The 22905-nt window shown below is 43.8% G+C and overlaps 1 protein-coding gene across 5 annotated transcripts in view; it reads left to right on the top strand.

The window, feature by feature from the left end:
• LOC134359991 (discoidin domain-containing receptor 2-like) overlaps positions 1–22905 on the top strand; it is a 107717-nt gene that overhangs the window by 56515 nt on the left and 28297 nt on the right. For all 5 annotated transcript variants that reach the window (XM_063073931.1, XM_063073935.1, XM_063073932.1 and 2 more), the window contains 6 exons: positions 1144–1246; positions 7191–7419; positions 11866–12013; positions 17137–17242; positions 18751–18937; positions 21480–21735. In XM_063073931.1, coding sequence (XP_062930001.1) covers positions 1144–1246; positions 7191–7419; positions 11866–12013; positions 17137–17242; positions 18751–18937; positions 21480–21735 — 1029 coding nt within the window. The remainder of the gene's footprint in view (positions 1–1143; positions 1247–7190; positions 7420–11865; positions 12014–17136; positions 17243–18750; positions 18938–21479; positions 21736–22905) is intronic.

Genomic DNA, 22905 nt, shown 5'->3' with positions numbered 1-22905 from the left:
TTGGTGCACTGTGACTCTGGCCTAAACCAGGTAAACCAAATGCTGCAGCATCCATCTAGAGTCTTTCAACACCACCTTCTGAATCCATGCCCTTTCCTACCAAGAGGAACAGAGGGATAGGGAACACTGCCTTTTTCCTGCGTGGAATTGACCTGGAATCACTGCTAAGTGATAAAGGGTATGAGAGCGCCAAGGAGTTCCAGGAATACATGACATGAGCCCTACTGCCAACCATGCACACCACCACCATATCTGCACCACCCATTACATTCATCAGACACCTTTGCCAGGCATCATCTACCACAAGCAACATGTTCACCTGATCCCAAGGCTTTCTGGCTGCAAACTCCATGTTTAGCTGACAACAAAGTGCTACGGAGAATCTACCTAAGATCTGGAAAAGGTTCCAAGGGATTCTAGTGCCTGTCAGGTCGTGATGTGGAAATCTGGTCTGTTCTTTTGCTACCTTGTCAAAAGCATGCTGTCTGACAAGTCTATGAGAGTAGCTTCTATCTGAGGCTGCAGCTGTCAAGCCAGACTTGCCAGGACCTCCTTGGGAGTAATTAAGGCTGGACATTAAATGCTGCCCTTATTTTTGGACAGCAATGGGACAGCTTCTTTCTACAAGCCATTAGACTTAGAAATCCACATGTCTGCACATTGCGGCAGAGTCATAACGCAAAGATTTTTATTCCCTCGCACGTGGGATGGATGTACGATTTAAATAAATGCAAATTGATATCCACTCAAGTAATGATGAAAGTTATAGTTTCGTATAATTTCCTGACAACAGATGTGTGGCTGACTGGTTCCCTCTCCTATCCTTATCAGAGAGCTCAGGATTACCAGTCAAATAAGATAAACAAGGTCGAAACTATTGAAATGATATGGACTGCACTTCCTGTTAATGTCCAATTGGATGGGTCTTCCCATCTGGAAATTGGCATTGTCAAGATGTACCAAATAATCCCTGCTATGCTAAAAGTTTCAGTGACTATATAAATAACCCTGGAGTAAATGGCACATTGTGCATTTTTGATTCATTGGGATTTACTCTGTGTGGAGTTTGAAGTGTAATTTCTTCAGTTCTCCTATTGCCAATTTGCCCATTACTCAGGTGTACTTTATTGCTATTACCTACAGGCCTGTGCCGCTATGCACTGGGAATGCAGGATGGCACAATCCCAGATGAAGACATCACCGCCTCCAACGAATGGTACAAATCAACTGCGGCTCAGTTTGGCAGGTACAGTTCCACAGCTGGTTATCAGTGGTTGTCCTGGTTTGCATACAGATTGTGTCAGACCTCCCCCTTCACCTCACCTACTCCTTTGTCCAATCCTACAGTAACCACCCCTTTCACAGGCCACATCGTTTGGTTGTAACCTTCTCAACTGTGGGATCTAATCTTGCTAATTGTTCCTCATTGCAACAAATGAGATATGATTTAATTATGCTAATACTCATTGCATGCCCAGCAACATCTGTGGGTTCCTGCTTCATCATCATTTCCGAGCACATCGAGCAGACAAGTTAGGAGGAGTAGTTCAGTGCTTGTGCCTGCTCCTTCAATCTCTCAGTTCATGCCTGATCTGATTGTCAGCTCTGCATCTATGTGTGTAGTCGTGGCAACTATTCACTCTACTGCTCATCACACATCTGCCTATTTCCGCCTTAATCCTCAAGGAGTAGAGTTCCAGACACTCATGGTCTTTCAGGGAATAAATTTGGCAAACCTCTGCCTTAATGTAATATTTCAAGAAAATCTGCAGATGCTGGAAATCCAAAGAAACATGCACAAAATGCTGAAGGATCTCAGCAGGCCAGGCAGCATCTATGGAAAAGAGTAAACAGTTGACATTTCAGGGTGAGACCCTTCAGGACTGGAAAGGAAGGGGAGAAGTCACAGTAAGAAGGTGGGGGAGGGGCGGAAGAAGTACAAGTTGGCAGGTGATAGGTGAAACTGGGAGAGGAGGAGGTGAAGTAAAGAGCTGGGAAATTGATTCCCCTTTCTCCAGCCCTTTGTCTCTTTACCAATCAAGTTCCCAGCTCTTTACTTCACACCATAACCCTCCCTCTGTTTTACCTATCACCTTGTACTTCTTCTGCCTCTCTCCCCACCTTCTTACTCTGACTTCTCCTCTTCCTTTCCAATTTTGTTGAAGGAACTCAGCACAAAACGTTGACTGTTTACTCGTCTCCATAGACGCTGCCTGGCCTGTTGAGTGCCTCCAGCACTTTGTGTGTGTTAATGTAATATTTGTCCTTTAAAAAGGACAAGAGGTAAGGAAAAGTCATAGGGCAGCACTCGAGCAAGAGATGAAAGAAGTACAATTGTAAGAGATGATATAGAGTCAGAGATGTTGAGAGGAGGTAAAGAAATAATAAGGGAAAGAAGACACTGGCTGGAATACTGTGATCTCCAAACAGCAGCCACATGGTAGGAAAGTGTATGAATTAATAAATATTTGCAGGGGAATGATGCAGTAAGCATGGTTTGCTGTAATCTTCATGTAATTAGGTAAGTTTAAAAAGATCGTAATGATAAATTTATAGAGAACATTTGAGATAGTTTCCTGGAGCAAGAGGTTATGGAGCCGGTGAAGGGAAAGTTGTCTTGGAAGTGGTAAATACTAATGAGGCGGGTTTGTTAAAGGATTTCAAAGTAAAAGATCCTTTAGGAACCAATGAGCATAACAGGAGAGAATTTTGTACTCTGTTAGAGAGAAGGAAACCTGAGTCAGAAGCAGCTACGTTTAATGTAACTAGACGGAAGGAGGATGGCATTGGCTAAAGTGGACTGGGCTAGAACATGAGCAGGAAGGATACCAGGCAAGCTATAGTTCATAACACTCAACAAAATGTGTCCAAATAGAATGGAAAGGTTCTCAGGAATGAGGGAACCAATAATGGCTAACCAAGGAAGGGAAGGAGGGTGCTAAATTGAAATGAGCAAAAGATAATTTTTAAAAGGATGATTTAAAAAGCAGAAAAAGGTTCAAATGACCACACATTGCAAGAGAAAGAGGCTGGGAGATGAGTTATGGGAAATGGGGAAACCTGTTCTACCATCAATCTTTATGGGAGAACACACTGTGAACATCCCATTAATGCCAAATAGTGCCAGGGAGGAATTAATGCCACCATCATTACCCAAAAAATAGTATTAAACCAACTAGTGGAGCTAAAGACTGGTAGTTCCCTAGCCTGAGATGCCTGTATCGCAGGAACCTACAACAGGTGGCTCCCAAAATAGTTGACTAAATAGGCATAATCTTCTGAAGATCCTTATTCTGGAGACAAAGCAGAGAAGTGGAAAACATCCTATTTCAAAAAAGATAGGGAAGTAAATAAGGACAAATTAGCCTAACATCTTTTGTTAGAAAAATGAGAATTAATTATTAGGAAAGTAATAGAAGCATATTTGGAAAATGATAATCTAAAGAAATAGAGTCAGCATGGTCTCATGACAGCGATCTTTATTGGATTATTTTTTGAGGAAGTACTCACCAGAGGGAATAGTAGTTTAGGACTTTTAGAAGGCTTTCAACAAGGCATGGTGAATGAGTAGTAATTTTATTAAACATGTAAGATTTAGGATAAAGGATACAGAAGACCCCATATCACAAGGGACACTGTAATTGACTCCCCTTCCAAGTGACTGGAAGACACTGTATTATCCCAACAATAGGAGACAGGTTTCTATGCTGCAGGTCTGCTTCCTGTTTGTTTCTTCATTATTCGCATTGCTTCTCCTATAAGGCATGTATACTGCCTTCCTATGTCAGTCAATACACTGGCTCCCTGCCCCTGACAGAGGGCCAAGATTGCACCTTCCTGCATCCCGTTGGAGTTATGGGGTCAAACAGCACAGAAAAAAGGCTTCTTGGCCCATGATGGCCATGTCTATACTCATCCAATTTACCATAAGACTATAAGATCTAGGAGCAGAATTAGGCCATTCCACCATTCAAACATGGCTGATTTATTTTCCTTCACAACCCTATTCTCCTGCTTTGACTCCTTAACCTTTGGCCTTACTAATTAAGAACCTATCAACTTCTGCTTTAAATATACCAAATGATTTGGCCTCCATAGTGGCAATGAATTCCACAGATTCACCATTTCTGGCAAAATGAATTCTTCCTGTTCTAATGGGACATCTTTCTAATAACACTGGACAACAAATTTTTTCAGAAGTGTTGCTTCCTCAGAATTTTTTTGTATATGATAGACTGCTTGAAGATGAACACAAATATAATTTCAGACTACTTGTATCACGTAGGAATTTGGAGAAACAACAAATTAACTTTTATTGAAGAAATATGTTTAATTGCATAATGGTGCTGATACTTTGCAATAGTTCAACTAAGTTAAAAATATTTTGTTAATGATTTTCATTTCTACTTGGTGTCTGAGGCTTCTCACTTAAGTGTCCAACGATAATTCGCTAGCATTGTTAGATTCCAGTTGCCCTGCCATGCTCGTCACTAACAGTACCAAGATTTGCAGGGAAGAAGTCTAAATGGGAATGCAGAAAATTAATCTTTCAGCATCTGCAGATTTCCTCGTGTTTGCATCTTTAGTGACATGTTGCATTTCATGGTTTTATATGCTTGAAGCTTGCCTTTCAACCAGCTGCATGTAGTTTGGAGCTCTGTAGATGCCGAGAAAAATTTCAACACCTTCCTTGAATACCTTCCTTGTGATTTTCTCCTGTCCCACTAGAAATTCTTCAAATTGCCTGTCATTGATGACCTGTTTGATTTGTGGACCAACAAAAATGCTTTCCTTAATCCTGGCATCAGTTATTCTGGGAAGCATCTGTCTCAAATATCAAAATCCTTCATAGAAATTTTTATGCCTGGTGATAGCAAATTCCATCCTTAGAGTCCTGAACCCAGTAATTATTACTGAAACCTGTCCTGCCATGCAGCAGCCATGCCACCTAAGCATACCCAAGCATGCCTGGACAAGATGGGAAACTTTCCAGCTTACATTGTAGGCAACATTTTAATTGACTTGAATTATGAATTGAAATAATAAACATAAGTGATTTCAAAAAATGATGCGTGATAGGGAAATTTCATGGTGATTTTCATGATTAGCAGCCCAACATTCATAAGATACACCTAAAGGTATTCAGGAAGCAAAATCTTTGTTGTCTAGTGTAATCTAAGGCTGTGCCTAGACTCTCCCACTAATGGAAACATCTTCTCCATGTGCACTCTATCCAGCCCCTTCAATATTTGGTAGGGTTCAATGAGATTCCACCCCACCACCCCAATTTTTCTAAACTCCAGTGAGTTTGCCCAGAGCAATCAAACTCTCCTCGTATGTTAACCCTTTCATTCCGGGGATCATTTTTGTGAACCTCCTCGGGACACTCTCCAGTGTCAGCTCATCCTTACTTAGATAAGGCACCCAAAACTATGCACTTCACTCCAAATGCAGTGCCATCCTGCCCACTTCAGGAAAGTTAACACACTACAGATTTTCCCCTGTTCAAGGCTTACGTCTAACCATTGTCTATTGTCAAGAAAACAAGACAATAACAAGACAGAGACTACAGAAACAGGCCCTTTGGCTAGTAATATTTTGAGCATTTGATTTGTAACCTTCAAATTCTTGGCAGTGTGGGTGTTGTTTTAGATATAAAACACTATGTTAGTATTTGCCTCACCACACCCTCAGGCATTGCATTCCCGATTCCAACTGTCCTCTGAGTGAAGAAAACTCTCCAACTCCTCTGCACCTCATACCCCCTTCCTCCAAACCTATGCGTCTTATTTTAATACCCAACCAGCTTCTGGATCAAAGTCCTTCATAAGTTTGCATAGCTCTCTCAGGATTCCCTCAGCCTCCTGCATTCCAAGCAAAGCGCTCCCAGCCTTCCTAGTCTCTCCTCATAACTGAAATGCTTCATTCCATGCACTACATTCAGTGTGGTGACTGGAAGTTATTATCATCACTGTCAATGACACCACCAACTTTCACAGCATCTCCAAACTTACTAAACGGACCTCCTAATCTCAGTTGCACAGCATCATAATTTAAAATCGCACAAGTCAGTCCTTCACCATCACCCTGTGTCTTCTGTTACCAAGCTAGTTCTGCATCCAATTTGTCAACTTGCTTGGCCCTTCCTTTGGGCTCTAACCTTTTAGAGTAGTTTCCCATCTGGCACCTTGTCGAAGGTCTTTGTGAAATCCAAGTCTATCCATCAATCACTTTGCCCTTGTATTTTGCTGTCTCTGTAAAGTTCAATCTGATCAGAAGGTACCTCCGCTAACAAAGCCATACTGACTACTTTTGATAAATCCCAAGAATAGTCCTGTTCCTCAGAAGTTTCTCCAATAATTTCACTACCACTGCCCTTACTGTCACTGGCCTGTAATTTCTTAGCTTATCCGTGCCAACCTTCTTGGATATTTCTTGCTCTTCAGACATCGGACACCTTGCCTGTGGCCCAGCAGCAATTTAGAGCCTAGTTAAGACTATGATGAGAATATTGTGCACAGTTTTGGTTTCTTTGCCTAAACGAAAGGTGGATTTGCTACAGAGGGAAAGCTGTAAAAGTGTTATATAGCTTTGTAGATGGCAAATTTTCTGTGTGAGGAGTATTGAGTAGGTGAGAATGCATTCTTTAGAGTTCTGAAGAATGAGAAGAGTCCTCATTAAAGTTACAAAATTCTCATGCGTTTGACATGCTGGAGAAACCACTGTTTTGGAAAAAGGGGTTGTCCTTCTCGGAAAGACATTAGTTCACTCAGAGTGATGAATGACTGTAATTTTCTACCCCAGAGGGCTATGGAGGCTTGGTCACTGAGTTCACTCAAAACGTGATTGGCACCTTAAGGGCATCAAGGGACGTGGGAGTTGTGCTGGAGGGTAAAACATCAACCATGATCTTGATAAATGATGAAGCAGGCTTGAAGGGTCAAATGGCCTAACCTGCTTCAATTTCATGTTGCCATGTACAGTGCCTGTGGCTTCCTGCAGCTGGGTTCAGATAGTGAATGCAGTACTTTGCCACCTCCTGCATGCGGGATATTGCAGTACCCTCCTCACTGCTAACTAAGTTCATGCTAAGCATTACTGCCTCTTATGTTGAGTTAATGCAGTCCCAGCTGCCTCGCGCAGATGGCTCACGTACACCATTGACGAGAGTGCCTCTCATTGGTTTTCAGGCTGGAAAAGGATGAGGGGGATGGAGCCTGGTGTCCAGTCGACCTCCTGCATCCAGACAGTACAGAGTATCTTCAGATTGACCTCCACGTCCTCACTTTCATCACACTGCTGGGCACACAGGGGCGGCATGCCTTCGGAAGTGGGAACGAATTTGCTCGCGCTTACAAACTGGAGTACAGCCGGGATGGGACACGCTGGATCTCCTGGAAGGATCGCTGGGGTCAGCAGGTGAGGAGCCTGCTTCCTATAGTCCAGTTGTCTGCTTTTGTATTGCCTTGTATTTCTGTGGAGCTATTCCAGATGACAGCAAGGTGATGAAATAATTTCACAATGCAGACACTGATACTGAAGGTGCTTAGATAATTTCTTGCAGTAGTGCTAATTTTTAATAGTGTGTTTTAAATTCGTTCTGTCATCCTCCTCAAAACCCTGCCCATGTCTACCCATTCAAATTCTGTTTCCTAAGCTCATTAGCTCAAAAATTAGTGGGGAGTTAGAGGATTGGGAAGCTTTTAAAAACCTCCAGAAGGCAACTAAAAAAACTATAAGGAGAGCAAAGATGAAATATGAAGGTAAGCTAGCCAATAATATTAAAGAGGATAGAAAATTTTTTCAGATATACTACATAAAGTGGAAAAGAGGCATGTGAGTGGATATCAGAATGCTGGAAAATGAATCTGGAGAACGGGGGACAAAGAAGCGGTGAATGAACTTGCGAGTATTTTGCATCCATCTTCACTACGAAAGATATTAGCAGTATGCCAGAAACTTGAGAGTGTCAAGGGGCAGAAGTGAGTCTTGTTGCAATTACAAAGCAGATGGTGTTTGGGAGGCCGAAAGGTCGAACAGTAGATAAGTCATCTGGACCAGACAGACAACACCCCAGGGGTTTGGAGAAGTAGTTGAAGAAATTATGAACGCATTGTTAATTTTTTTTTAATTGCGTTCTTTCAGATTTCTTGCTTTGCTTTGTGAACAAGCAAATCTCAAGGTTGTGTAATTTATCCATTCTTTGATAATAAATGTACTTGAATTAGGAATGGTCTATCAAGAATCACTAGGACCCGAAAATTGCAAATGTCTCTCCACTCTTTAAGAAGGGAGGGAGGCAAAAGAAAGGAAATTATAGGCTCGTTAGCCTGACTTCAGTGGTTGGGAAGATGGTGGGGTCCGTTATTAAGGATGAGGTTGTGAGGTATTTGGAGGCACATGATAAAATAGGCTGAAATCAGCATGACTTCCTTAAAGGGAAATCTTGCCTAACAAGTCTGTTGGAATTCTTTGAGGAAATAACAGTTCAATGTAAAGGAGCTGCAGTAAAGGAGGGTTTCTAGAAGGGCTGAGTTGGCCTGTTTCCATGCTGTAATTGTATTGTATATGCTCATTAGGAAATGTTTATGCTCAAAGCAGGATGGACAAGGGAAAGTCAATGGATGTAGTATCGTTGGATTTTCAGAAGGCCTTTGACATGAGGCTATTTAACAAGATAAAAGCCCAAGATAAGATTACAGAAAAAATACTAGCATAGCAGGAGGCAAAGACTGGGAATACAGGCGGCCTATTTTGGTTGGCTTCTGACGACTAATGGTGTTCCACATGGGTTGGTGTTGGGACCACTTCTTTTCATGTTATATGTCAGTGATTTGGATGAAGGAATTGATGGCTTTCGGCCAAGTTTATGAACAATATGAAGATAAGTGGAGGGGCAGGTAGTGTTGAGGAAGCAGGAAGTCTGAGGAAGAACTTGGATAGATCAGGAAATTGGGCAAAAAATTGGGAGTTGGAATACGGCGTAGTGAAGTGTATGGTCATGCACTTCGGTAGAAGGAATAAAGATGAAGACTAATATCTAATCGGGGAGAAAAATCATAAATCAGAGGTGCAAAGGGACTTGGGAGTCCTCCTGCAGGATTCCCTAGGATTTACTTACATGTTGAGTCGATGGTAATGAAGGTAGATGCAGTATTTGTATTTATTAAAAGAGGATTAAAATATAAAAAACAAGGTTGTAATGATGAGGATTCATTGGCATTGGTCAGACTACATGGAGTATTGTGAGCAGATTTGCTCCCCTTATCTAAGAGAAGATGTGCTGGCATTGGAGAAGGCCCAGAGGAGTTCAGGAGAATTTTTTTTTCAATACTGAAAGTGTTAACATGTGAGGAGTGTTTGATAGCTCTGGGTCTGTAATCACTGATACTGTAAGGCCTTGGTAGAGTGGATGTGGAGAGGATGTTTCTTATAGAGGGGAGTCCAGGACCAGAGGGCACAGCTTCAGATTAAGGGGATGTCCCTTTAGAACTGAGATGAGGATGAATTTCTTTAGCCAGAGGCAGTGAATCTGACGAATTAATTGCCATAGACTGCTGTGGAGGCCAAGTCATTGGGTATAGTCAAAGCAGAGTTGGCAGGTTCTTGATAAGCCAGAGCATCAAAGGTTATGGGGAGAAGGCAGGAGAATGGAGTTGAGAGTGTTGATAAATCAGCTGTGATGGAGCAGACTCGATGGGCTGCTCCTGCAGTGTGTCATATGGTCGTATTATTTCTGAATGTGCTTTTAGACAACGCATGCTAGATTACCATTTGCTCAGTGGCGTAGGAGTAACTTAAGGGAAGCATATTAAGTAGAGAGAGATTACGAGTCATCAGGGAGGAGGCTACATAGTGTCCGCACCAGGACCACCAGATTCAAAAACAGTTACTTTTCCCAAGCACTAAGGCTGATTAATACCCCCACCCGCTGAACCTACCCTCGACACCCTCAACTACCACTGCTTTGTTATGTACAGACACTTGTGTGCCTAGCGTTACTTTATGGACGTACACTCAATCTATGTATAGAAGCAATCTAGACTCTCTCACTGCTCCCCCTGTGATCTCTGATGCCCTCTGACTCTTCGACTATGTACTCACGCGGACTCGCTACTACAGCTACGTATCCTTCCTGGGAACTTGTCTTCACCGCCATCTTGTTCCACATGGCTTCTAGCTCCATTTTCAGGTCTCTTGGTTTGGACCCAGATACTTGCGCTTGATTGACTGATTCTCCCATGGTTTCTTCCTCTGAATCCTATGAGCTTACCACTGTGCAGAGATATCTGGTGACCCTGTCTAAGTCTCTGCCACAGCTCTGGGCCTCTCTCTCCTCTGTCTGTTACAGACTTCTCCAACATTTCATCCTACACCAGATCCACACCTTCAACCTCCAATTCATTGTCTTCCTCATTTCCAGTAAGGACCAGAAGATCGCCCGTCTCCAACTCTGTTTCCAATGGTCCTGATGCCCCCAGACCACGGTTCCTGCTGCCTCCCATACCCCGGATCTCAACGACTCCAACCTCGGCTGCAACGGCCCTGGATGCCTCCAGACCAGTGACACAGTTGTCACCAACCCAAGTTCCAGTAACCCTGAATGGATCTAGATCTCAGATTCCACCACCACCAATGCCTTCAGATTACAGCTGTGCAGCCTCTAGCTCTGGCTACAGCCTGGACATCAGCTGAGGCTTTTCTCACTGCTGCTGGGCCCCCAGGTTCCCCCTCCCCTATCACCATTATCCAACCCTGGTGTCTCAGGCTCCACCACTGCCTCTCGAGTCCACACCTTGCTCCCACCCCACCTTCCTGAACGCTCTTTCCCTCCTCTCTCCTCTGGCACCACCAACTTTCTTCCCCCTCTATTCTTTGCCATGTCTTCACCATTTCCTCAGCCTCCCCCTCTCTGAAGCAGAATGTTCTGTCCTCAACAAGTACCTTACCTTCGTCCCCCTTCGCCCACACTTCAGTGAGTTCCACACCCACCATGATGCCAAGCTCTTCTTCTGTCACCTCCGTCTCAAAACCCACTTCTCTGGCAAGAATTTCACACCCCGTACTTATGACACCTTCCCCCGTCTCCAACTCTCCTCTGCCTCTTGGACACCCCGTTCTGGTTCTTTGTCTGCACATCTCAAATTGCCAATGAGACACCAACCAGCTCAACTTCAGCACTCCTCTGTCCTTCTTGAGCCTTACCCCTTCTGAACGGACTTTCCTCCACTCTCCCCGCACCAATCCCAACCTCGCCGACAAAGGGGGTGCTGTGGTAGTGCGGTGGACTGACCTCTACCTTGCTGAAGCCAAGCGGCAGTTCTCAGACACCACCTCATACCAACACCTCGAAGAGGATCACCCTCAGGACCATCGGAAAACTGTCCCTGACATCATCACAGATCTCATCAACTCTGGAGAACTCCCATCCGTTCCCCACACTGCTCGCTTCTACCTCTTACCCAAGATCCACAAACCTGACTGTCTGGGTAGGCCCATTGTCTTTGCCTGATGGCCCTGCCCACTGAACTCGTATCCTCATACCTCAACTCCATTCTATCCTCCTTGGTTCAGTCCCTTCCCACCTACATCCACGACACTTCTCATGCTCCCAGTCAATTCCCTGGCCCTGACTCTGACTACCTCACTATATTTGCTCTCTTTTTGCATATTTGTATTATATTGCATTAGAATATATTGCACTGTACTGCTGCTGCAAAACAACAAATTTCACAACATATGTCAGTGATATTAAACCTGATTCTGATTCATACAAAGCTCACATTTGACTCTTTTCAGTGTGGACACCTACCTTGTCCACAGACGATGATCAATATAATCTCTGGAACTTCTTTCCGCCTGCAGGTCATCACAGGAAACGTCAATACTTATGACATCGTTCTCAAGGACCTGCAGCCTCCCATCATAGCTCGATATGTGCGGGTGATCCCAGTGACTAATCAGCCTGCCAGTGTGTGCATGAGGGTTGAGCTCTACGGCTGTGCCTGGACTGGTAAGTCCCAGGTTTTGCCTGATGTTCCCTTGCCGTGCTTTGTACTGGGAAGATTAGGAAGCGGGAGGGGGCTTTTCACCAACACCAGTTCTCAACCTGTTACCCGGACTGTGCGGTTCCCACATGCTGTGCAACAATTCACAACTATTCGTTTTATATGGAACTTACACATCTTCATATTTCACACAATTCCTATAACTCATTCCCTGCTCCTTCCCTCTCCTGTTGCATCTCCAGGAAGACTGGTTGGATTCACTGTTGAACTCAGTTATTTTCCCACTACTTTTGAAGGTAATTGTGAAAGACTATTTGGCCGCACAGGGATGTGTCATTCTCACTGGAGCCCTGGACCAGAGCAAATGTAGTTCTTTATGCTCCCTCCCATGCCTGGCTGTGAAACTTCCAATCAAAATTTCACATTCTAGTCGTTGCTAGTCACAGTGTCATAACTAACTGGGGACCGTGACTGTGAGAGAGAGTTGTTATGTACGTAGATGTGGAACTGGAAGTGGAGTGATGGTGTACTGCAGAACCAGGCTCTAAGCCCATGTCTTTACCGTCAAGTACCCATGTATACTCATCCTGTTTAACAGTACATTGCTTGCTCTGCCTTGACAATCCAAGTGCTGATGCAGATACTTGTGTGATATTGTGAGAGTCTCTACCCCCATTTCCTCTTCAGACTTCCTCAGATCCCCTCTAAACCTCTTTAAATGTATCCCTTATGCTCTTGGATGCCTCTGCCATGGGAAACAGCTTTTCACAGTCTCTCTATCTGTACCCCTCATCATTTTCTACATCTCTATCAGTCCTCCTCCTCCCAGCCTCCTCTGTTCTAAGGAAAACACACCCAGACTATCCAGTCCCTCCTCATAACTACAAGGGTCTCAGCATGGATTCCCACGTTTCATGTTTCCAATCACAAAACATCCCTCCGCTATCATCCTCTGTGTCCCAATTCAAAGCCATTTTTCCATCCTATTTGCCCATGCTGCTGAAGGTTTCCAGTATTTTTGACTTTTATTTCACATTTCCAGCCTCTGCTGCTTTTGGTTTTCATGTCCATTGATGACCCCTGCAGATGGCAAGACCTCAACAACATTCAGGAATGAATTGATAAGTGGCAAGTAATGTTGTGCCCGGCAGTGACCATTTCCAATAAGAGGGAGTCTCGTTACCTGACCTTGACTTTCAGTGGTATTTGTATTTCTGATGCCCACTAAATATGGGGCAGGGAGTGGACATCACTGACCACAAACTCAATTGGAAGAGCATCATAAAAACTGTGGCAGAGCTTGGGTATCCTGCGCCGAGTAACTTGCCCACCCAAACCCCAAAGTCTTTCTGTCATCCATTAGGTACAGAGGTACAGCTCTGGAGTATGATATGATAATTTCCACCTGGACACACATTGAACAGAACAGCACAGAAACAGGTCCTCCAGCCTACAATGTCTGCACCTTGCACGATGCCGCAAGCTTCCAGTCACTCAGTGAAGTGCAATACATTCAACTCTCCGCACGTTCAATGTCATCCAGGACAAAACAACTGCTTGACTGGCACCCAGTCAATCTCTCTAAATATTCATTCACCTCTCTGCAGGTTCAGTGCCTGCAGTGAGCAGCATTTACAAAATATACTGGGCTCTCTGACAGCATCTCCCAAGCCTGCAGTATCTATCACCGAGAATGACAACAAATTTCATGACATACAGTACGTCAGTGATAATAAACCTGATTTGGATATCACCACCGCCAGCTTTCCCTCAAAGCTGTTCACCGTCCTCATTTTCAAATATAGCACTGGTCTTTCATTAGCACTGGAAGTTCTGCAAATCCCTCCCCATCAGCACTGCACCTTCATTCGAAGTACTGCAGCAGTTCGGGAAGACAGCTCACTGCCATCTTCTCAAGGATGGCACAGCTCACTGCCATCTTCTTCATTGGCATAGCCTACAAGATATAAATTAATGAAAAAGGTGGCTGGACAGCAAGTAGTCTTTGCTGTGTGCAGACCAGGTAAGATTTAGCATCAGTGCATTCTAAAAGAGTAACACAGTTTGTTTATAGAATTATACAGCACAGAAACAGGCCCTTCAGCCCAACCCAACCGTGCTGACTGCGATGTCTATCTACACTAATTGCATTTGCCTGCATTTGGCCCATTTCCTATCCAGGTACCTGTCCAAGTGTTATTATTGTACCCTTCTGCACCACTTCCTCTGGCAGCTCATTTCATGTAGACACCACCCTCCGTGAGGAAAATATTGCTCTGAATTTTCTTTGAATTATTTCCCTCTCACTGAAACATATGCACTCTGGTTTTCAACCCCTCTCCACCCTGGGGAAAAGATTGTGACTTTTTAACCTACCTATGCACCTAATAAATGATGCAGATGAAGAGGATATCAACAAGTTTTACGAAGATCTCGACAGTACTTATGAGCAATGTAAATCTCAGGATATGCAACTAGTCATGGGAGATTTTAACGCCAAAGTTGGACAGGAAAGGATTGATAACATAATAGAACCCTTTGGATTAGGGGAGAAAAATGAAAATGGAGAAAGGTTTACTGATTGGTGTGTCAGAAACAACCAACTGATCACCAATACTTGGTATAAAAACCATCCACGTAGATTGTGTACTTGGATTACCCCTGGAGATAGAACAAGGAATCAAATAGATTTCATTCATTACCATCAATGAACGCTTTAGAAATAATATCACAAATTCTAAAGCCTACCCAGGAGCAGACTGTGGTTCAGATCACCATCCAGTAATAGCTACCATTAAAACAAAATTAAAGAAACTGAAACATGGAAAAAAGAGAAAGAAGTATATGTTGGGAGAACTTAAAAAAGATAGCATACTTAAGCAACAATTCAAGACAGCTGTAGAAGAACACCTCAATGAAAACGTTACAATACCTATTTGGGATGATTTAAATATGCTATACAACAATCAGCAGAGGAGATAATCCCAGTACAAGAAATCCAACACACCAAAAGGGGTGGATAACCCAAGAAATTCTAGATCTGATGGAACAAAGAAGGTTAGTGAAGAATAATGAAGTACAATACAGAGAGCTAGACAGACAGATCAGACAATTCTGCAATATTGCAAAGGAAGAATGGCTGAATCAAAAATGCAATGAAGTAGAAGGCCAAATTAACAACAGCAAAGAAATGCACAAGAAAATTAAGGAAATTACTGGAATTAAGAAGACCTCCTCTACAGGATGCATAAGATCAGCAGACGGATCCATACTAACAGATCCAGATAAAGTATGTGAGAGGTGGATTCAGTATATAGAGCAGCTGTCTGAGGATATTAGAAGGGAACCCCCAGATAGTAAACACCCTAATTCTGGCCCACCTATAACCAAAGAAGAAATAACTAAAGCAATGAAAAGCATGAAACATGGTGAAGCCACTGGACCTGATGAAATTTCAGTGGAAATGATGTAAGCCCTAGAAGATCTGGGCGTAGATATTCTTTTTGAACTGTTTAATGGCATATATCAGTCTGGTGTATTGCCTGACGATCTCTTGAAATCAGTATTTATAACTCTACCAAAAATTCCTGCAACTATTGACTGTGAAAATTATAGAACAATCAGTCTGATGAGTCACATAATAAAGATTTTGTTGAGAATTGTTCTGAGTTGAATTAAAAACAAGTTAAGATCAGAAACTTCTAAACTACAATATGGCTTTATTGCGGATAGAGGAACTAGGAACACAATTTTCATACTGTGAATGCTTTCAGAAAGTGCAATTGAATATCAAAATTATGTATTTTTATGTTTTATTGATTTCACTAAAGCGTTCGACAAAGTGCAACACGAAAAATTATTTCAAATTCTCGCTAAACTAAACATTGACGCAAGGGACCAACAACTGCTTCAAAATTTATATTGGAACCAGACGGTGGCGGTAAAAATTGATGATAATATAAGCAGTTGGATTAAAATCAAAGAGGAATTAGACAGGGATGCGTTGCCTCACCGGAATTGTTTAATATCTCAGAGAAATAGAAGACCTAGATGGGATAAAAATTGGAGGTGTTAACATCAACAATATAAGATATCAGACGATACCACCCTAATAGCAAGTGCTGCTGAAGACCTACAAATCCTCCTAGACAGAGCAGTACAAACAAGTGCAGATTTTGGTCTAACCATCAACTGTAGAAAAAACAAATGTATGGTAATATCAAAACAGGATAATCCCAACTTCCAATTGTACATCGGTAACCAAGAGATTGAACAAAAGACCAGCTTTAATTACCTGGTAGCTTTATATCACAAGATGCTAGAAGTAAAGTAGAAATAAAAAGAAGAATTGCCATTGCCAAAACCAACCTCCAAAAAATGAAATCCATTTTTACCAACAGACGTATTTCTACGACAAGGCTTAGGCTACTAAAATGTTACATCTGGTCAATCTTGCTGTATGCTTCTGAAACATGGACTATAACACCAGAACTCCAAAGAAACTTAGAAGCGACAGAAATGTGGTTTCTTAGAAAAGTGCTGAAAACACCATATAGAGATAGGGTAGTTAATGAGACAGTACTCCAACGTGCCCATACAAAAAGATCTTTAAAGAGAGCATTAAATGAGAGGAAACTTAAGTTCCTGAGCCATGTCATCAGAAAGGGAGAAATAGAATGTCTTACATTACAAGGTCGTATGCCTGGGAAACGCGGAAGAGGAAGGCAAAGCACAAAATATATGGACACTGTGAAAGAACTAAACAGATCTAAGTGTGCAAGATATCATTGACGCTGCATGGGATCGTTCGATGTGGAAAGCCATGATCGCCCAAGCGTGTAACGCGCAAGGCACATGAAGAAGAAGAAGAAGAATGCACCTAATGATTGTATAACCCCTTAGCCTCCTTCACTCCAGGGAAAACGGACCCAACCTAACAAATCACTCAGTGTTATTCCACTCCAGGCAGCATTCCTGTAAATCTCCTCGACACCCTCCTTAGTCTAATCAGATTCTTCCTGACCAGAACTGCACACTGTACTCTTAATGCTAGAAATATGGTAGTATAAGCCCAGGATTTATGTAAAATGTTTCTATGGACCTCATGATCATTGATATCTGTGCCTAGATGGTCTCTATTCGTATCGTGGCCCTGTGGGACAAACCATTGGAAAACCAGGGTCGGCCATCGTCTATCTCAATGACTCTACCTATGATGGTTTCCAGGACTCCAGGTAAGCTCGTGATTCTGTGTCACAATATCAAGCAAACAGTACTCTTACCTGTCAGTTCATGCTGACTTTCTACAGGCAGGATTAGTACTATCGCTGGTCCTTCTGCACACTGCAGAGATATTGAAAGGTCCACTGCGTCCTGAGTTTATCCTTGTTGAATGGTAGACGATTTAGAAAGGCCATTCCCACACTCACACTGAACAGAGTGATCATTGCCCCTCCAATACAGCAGGTCTTGGATGGACAGGGTGTCCATTCTGCACACATGTCAGCTGTAGACAGACGTCTCTTTAATTTGCTTCTTCCATCAGAAATAAGGTCTTGACCAGTATTCATAAAGTGTTGGTGGATGAGGACATAGAGAAACATGAAGAATGGAGACAGTGGGGCAGGCAGTTAGGGGTAGTGGAACATTGGGGTCTGAACAGAGATGTCTAAAACCAGAAGGCATAGGTTTAATGTCAGGGTTAAAACATTTAGAGTGGATGTGCAGAGGAATTTTTACCCCACCAAAGGGTGACTGGAGCATGGAACGCACAGCCTGATTTGGTTGCTGGAGACAGGTATAAGCAAATGCACCAAATGCTGGAGGGATTCAGAAAGTCAGGCAGCATCTATGGAGGGATATAAACAGTTGATGTTTCAGGCCGAGGCTCCTCAGCAGGTTTTTTCATAGCATTTGCAAAGTGTCAAGCACTTGAACCAACAAGACCAAAAGGCAGTGGAGCAAATGCTGGTAAATGGGATTAATGCGGATCACTGCTTGATAGTAAACATGGACAGGATGGGCTGAAGGGTCTGTTTCTGCAATGTAGGATTCTGGGGTAGTGGGAGAAAGATGTGAGTGGAGGAAAGTGGTGGGATTAAGGAGGTGGTATGATTCATGGTTGGATGATTAAGACGAGTATGGGAAATGGGGGTGTCGGTGGATTTGTAGGAGAGGGAAGGGTTGAAGAAAGCAGAAACTGAGAGTGGAGCAAGGAGACGAGAAGGAGGCTTAGACAGGGGAGAACATTTGGGTTGAGGTGTGGGTCGTGGTGGTTAAAGTAGCAGGCTTTGGGATCTTGCTGGAGATGTAGGTTTCAGGAGAATAAGCACGTGTTTGTACATTTGGTATATGGAGGTGAGAAGGGGAATATTTCTGGATGCACCCTGCCTGTGTCTTGACTCCATTGCTGGGACCTAACTTTGTGTAGGGTTGGCAGTCATCACTGGCCTTTGGCCTGCCAACTACCTCCACTCCTCTGTTCTATAACTTCCCATTCCACTGATGGAGCAATGATCTGTAGGTAGGTGAGGGGTGTCTGAGTGCCTCCCTGGATCCCAGGCCCTGGACCTGACCCATTGTGGGTGCTGATGTTGAAGGAACTGAGGCAAAATGTCAGAGACCAGCTCCTCCTGTAATCTGCACATGAAACCTGTCTCAGTGGTGGGTGGCTGGGGAGGTGGTTTGCTTCCACCCGGCATGGAACCAGGGAGAAGCCTCACTGACACTGTTTTTTGCATAGGCTCAGCTACAGCGGCCTGGGTCAGCTGACGGATGGAATGCTGGGGCTGGATGACTTCACTCAGAGCCACGAGTACCGAGTGTGGCCCGGATATGACTACGTGGGATGGAGCAAGGACAACCTCCGCAGCCAATACGTGGAGCTGGAGTTTGAGTTTGACCAGCGAAGGAACTTCTCAGCCATGAAGGTCAGCTGTCTTAAGAGTTCTGCCCAAACGGTTGTTTGTCCTTCTGTTCCAGACCTCTCACCCATTCCGCTCAGAACATAGCCTCCATCCGAATACTTGGCCGCCACATCAACATGACCAAGCACTGATAACCATTGACACTTGTGTTGTCCCTTCCTCAGACCAATGTGTCGACCAGTTTATCTCCAACTGCTTATCACCCAGGACTATTGGTTTCTTCAAGACGCTCCATTATCATTCACCATAACAACTCCAAGCACTATATCCTGCCCACTGGGTTTTGCCTATGACCTATTTCAGGGGCTAACCAAGCCCCAACAGTTGGATTAAGGTGTTTGATATGTTGTCTGAGTTAAACTTTACTAATTCTTCATTATTAAGAAATCACACCTATCGTGTTAAGTGTAGACTGGTACGGCATGACTAACTACGGATAAATTTTGCATCATTATAGCCTGTGTATTGACATGTTCATGCCTCCTTGTGATCTGAAGCCCCGATTAGATGAACTGATAAGTAAATAGCCTTTAGTCTCACAGTTAATTGGGTAACCACAAGAGCTGGTTAATTAAAGTGAGATGACTCAGGTCATCAGACACCCAAAGACTGGGAACGTACTCCTGTGGTCCCAACTCAAAGTACATGTGTCACCGTGATCCATGGTGACCAAACCTATAGGAACCATCTTCAGCCCACAGAGCTCCAGCTCACACTTAGTGAGCTGGAGTTCGAGAACAGGAGATTGCCGTGCTTCGGGGAAGTGGGACGCTACTTGGATACTTTGTTCCAGGAGAAAATAAGACAAACTGGAATGGATATAGCAATCTTAACACATCTAAACACTCTTTTCTGTGCATCAGGTGGCAGCTCTGGTTCACCCGAATACCAGCGGGGCATCTGAATGGTGCACGTAGAAATAAATGGGTTAAATCTGAACCATTACACTGACCTAGCTATACATATTCTAGGATACTTAACTTCTAGAAGACATTGGCAATGTGGAAAACCAAAAAGTAAAGGCAGTTGAGATAAGGATCTTGTCTCAGAAACTCAGGAGTAAAATTGACCTGGGGTGGAGTTAAGAAACAGTGTCGGAGTGTAGACTCAGAATGGCCCCATGAAGTGAGGCTAATTGGCTCCATGGCACCACCAGGGTGAAGGGCCGTGCATTCACCTCCCCTCACATCCCTCCCCTACCCTGAGAATTAGGGGCTGGTTTATTATCACTGACACGTGAAATTCGTCATTTTGCAACATCACAGGGCAAGACACAAAAGTGATTATAAATCACTGAAATAAGTAGTACAAAAGATGAATAATGAGATAGTGTTCATGCATTCATGGCCTGTTCAGAAATCTGATGGCAGAGAAGATGGAGCTGATTCGAAAGCATTGAATTTGGGTCTTCAAGTTCCACTCAATCCTCTTGTCCCTCACATTCCCTACCCTCCTTTGTGGCCCCTCCTGGGCTTTCATTCCTCTCCTGCCTCACCCCTTGATGACTCTCCCTTCCCGTCTCCTCGGACCTGAGCCCTCCTGCCACATAAATAAAAAGTTCAAAGTAAATGTATCATTAAAGTACATGATTGTTACCAAATACTACTTAGAAATTCATTTTCTTGCAGGCATTTAAAGGAAAAAAAAGAAATACAATAGAATTTACCAAAAAAAACTATACACAAAGACTGACAAAGAGTCCTTGGAAATAGTTCATAGGTTGTAGAATCAATTCAGAGTTGTAGTGAATGAAGTTATCGACACTAGCTCAGGAGTCTGATGAGTGCTGTATAACCTGGTAATAACTTCCTGAGCCTGGTGCAGTAGGACCCAGGGCCTCTGTACCTCATGCTTCACGATAGTAGCGAGAAGAAGGCATCGCCTAGAAGGTGGGGTCTTTGATGATGGTTGCTAGGTTCTTGTGATAGCACTCCATGTAAATGCACTCAATGGTGAAGAGGGTTTTATCTGTGATGGACTGTTTTGTGTCCACCTCCTTCTGTAGCCTTTTCCATTCCTGGTCATTGGTGTATCCATATCAGTCCCTGATGCATCCAGTTAGGTCCTCTCCACTCCATATCTATAGAAGGTTGTCAAAATGTTTGGTGACATGCGGAATCCGCGCACCCCTCCCTTCCTGTTCCATCCCTCACACCCCTGCCTTCCTACCCTCTCTCCTATCTTTGTGCCTTCCCCTCTGCCTGCCCCTCATATCTCTCTCTTTCTCTTCACCCCTTCCTTTCTACCTTCCCCCTCCAGTTTTCCATCATCTCTTTCCCGTTCCCCTCTCTTGTGCCACATCTTATAGTCTGACCGCCTTCGGTTCTCTTCCCCTCTCTCTTATTTCCCAACTTCCCCTGCCCACTGTCACTGTCCCTCCCTCTCCCTCCCTTTCCTTCCCTCTTATCTCATGCCCTCCCTGCATTTCTTCCAGACCTGCACTCCTTCCCTCTCTTGTTCTTCACCGCTCCCACATCGCCTCGCATTCTCCCCCACGTAACCTCTCCTTCCTGCCCCCTCTTATGAGCTTTTCCCTGTTCTCCAGGTGCACTGTAACAACCTGTACACCAAGTCGGTGAAGATTTTCCAGAGGGTGGAGTGCTTCTTCAAGCAGCGGTTGGTAGCGAACTGGGAGCATGACTCTGTGGGTGTCACCACGGTGATGGACGACAAGAACCCGAGTGCTCGGTTTGTTATTGTGCCTCTGGGCCAGCGCCTGGCCAAGGCCATTCGCTGCCGCTTCTACTTCGCCGATCGTTGGATGCTCTTCAGTGAAATTTCCTTCCAGTCATCCATTGCAGGTGGGAATATCCCAGCTCGTGCTCAGGAGTGTTGGGAGGGTGGGAGCTGATGCTAGTCAGGCGTTCCTCCCTTCTCCCTCTGGCTGGAAAAAGATGTCCAGGCTAATGGCATTGACTGGCAGGGAATGTTGGAAAACCACAGTATATCAGCCCGCACCTTGGGAAGAGAAATGGCTAGTTTCAGTCTGGAAACTCTTCATCAGAACTGAGGAAGAGAGAAAACAGAGGTAGCAGAGATGGTGGGGAAGAGCAGTGGGCAGAACAAATGAATTTTCTGCTCGGGTGAAGAAGCTCCTAAGGGGAAGTTAAGTCTTTTCTCCGCAACACACACAAAATGCTGGAGGAACTCAACAGGTCTGACAATGTCTATGAGTTTTGGGCTGAGACTTTATCAGGACTGAAACATCGACTGTTTAATTCCTTCCATAGATGCTGCCTGCTCTGCTGAGTTCTTCCAGCATCTTGTGTGTATTACTCAGGATTATCAGCATCTGCGGAATCTCTTGTGTCTCCTTTGTCTGTGCAATAGCTTCCTAATATTGTAAAATCTGAGTAATGTACAATTGTATGTTGTTAATGACAATCTGCTGGTGGTTTGAGCAGTACCTGTGGGAAAAAAGGAATTTTTAAAACTTTGGGTCCTCCAGCAAATTGTTTGTTGCTCCACATTCCAGCATCGGCAGTTTCTTGTGTCCCCTCTCTGTATATTAATATTATACTGTGAATCTAAAACAATACTATTTCTCTTCCCATAGATTCTGCCCCACCTGCTGACTTTTTCCAATGTTTTCTATTTTAGTCTGAGGAAAGTACGAGCTGTATGGTGAGAGGGGTGGGAGGGCAGAGCAAGGCAACGCAAGGTAGATTATGCTTCTCACTTCCGTGAGACAGCATTTGATGCCACAAAATGCACTGACAGGACAGAAACCGTGGGAGTGCTGATGCACAGAGGGACTTCAGGATGATTCCACTGGAATGTAAGAATGGTGACCTGGCAGAAGTTTATAAAATTATTAAGAAAATTTTCCCTGGGGTGATACAGTCTAGGACCAGAGGACTCAGAGGTAAGAAGGGAGAGATTTGATGGAGATCCGAGGTGTTTCACACTGAGTGTGATGAGTATATGGAACAAGAGGAGATAGTTGAGGAGGTATGATTACTATGTTTAGA

Source organism: Mobula hypostoma, chromosome 21 (genome assembly GCF_963921235.1).
Source record: "Mobula hypostoma chromosome 21, sMobHyp1.1, whole genome shotgun sequence".
NCBI classification, from domain to species: Eukaryota; Metazoa; Chordata; class Chondrichthyes; order Myliobatiformes; family Myliobatidae; genus Mobula; species Mobula hypostoma.
Note: the sequence above shows the minus strand (reverse complement) of the source record. Positions and strands in the feature narration are given on the sequence as shown.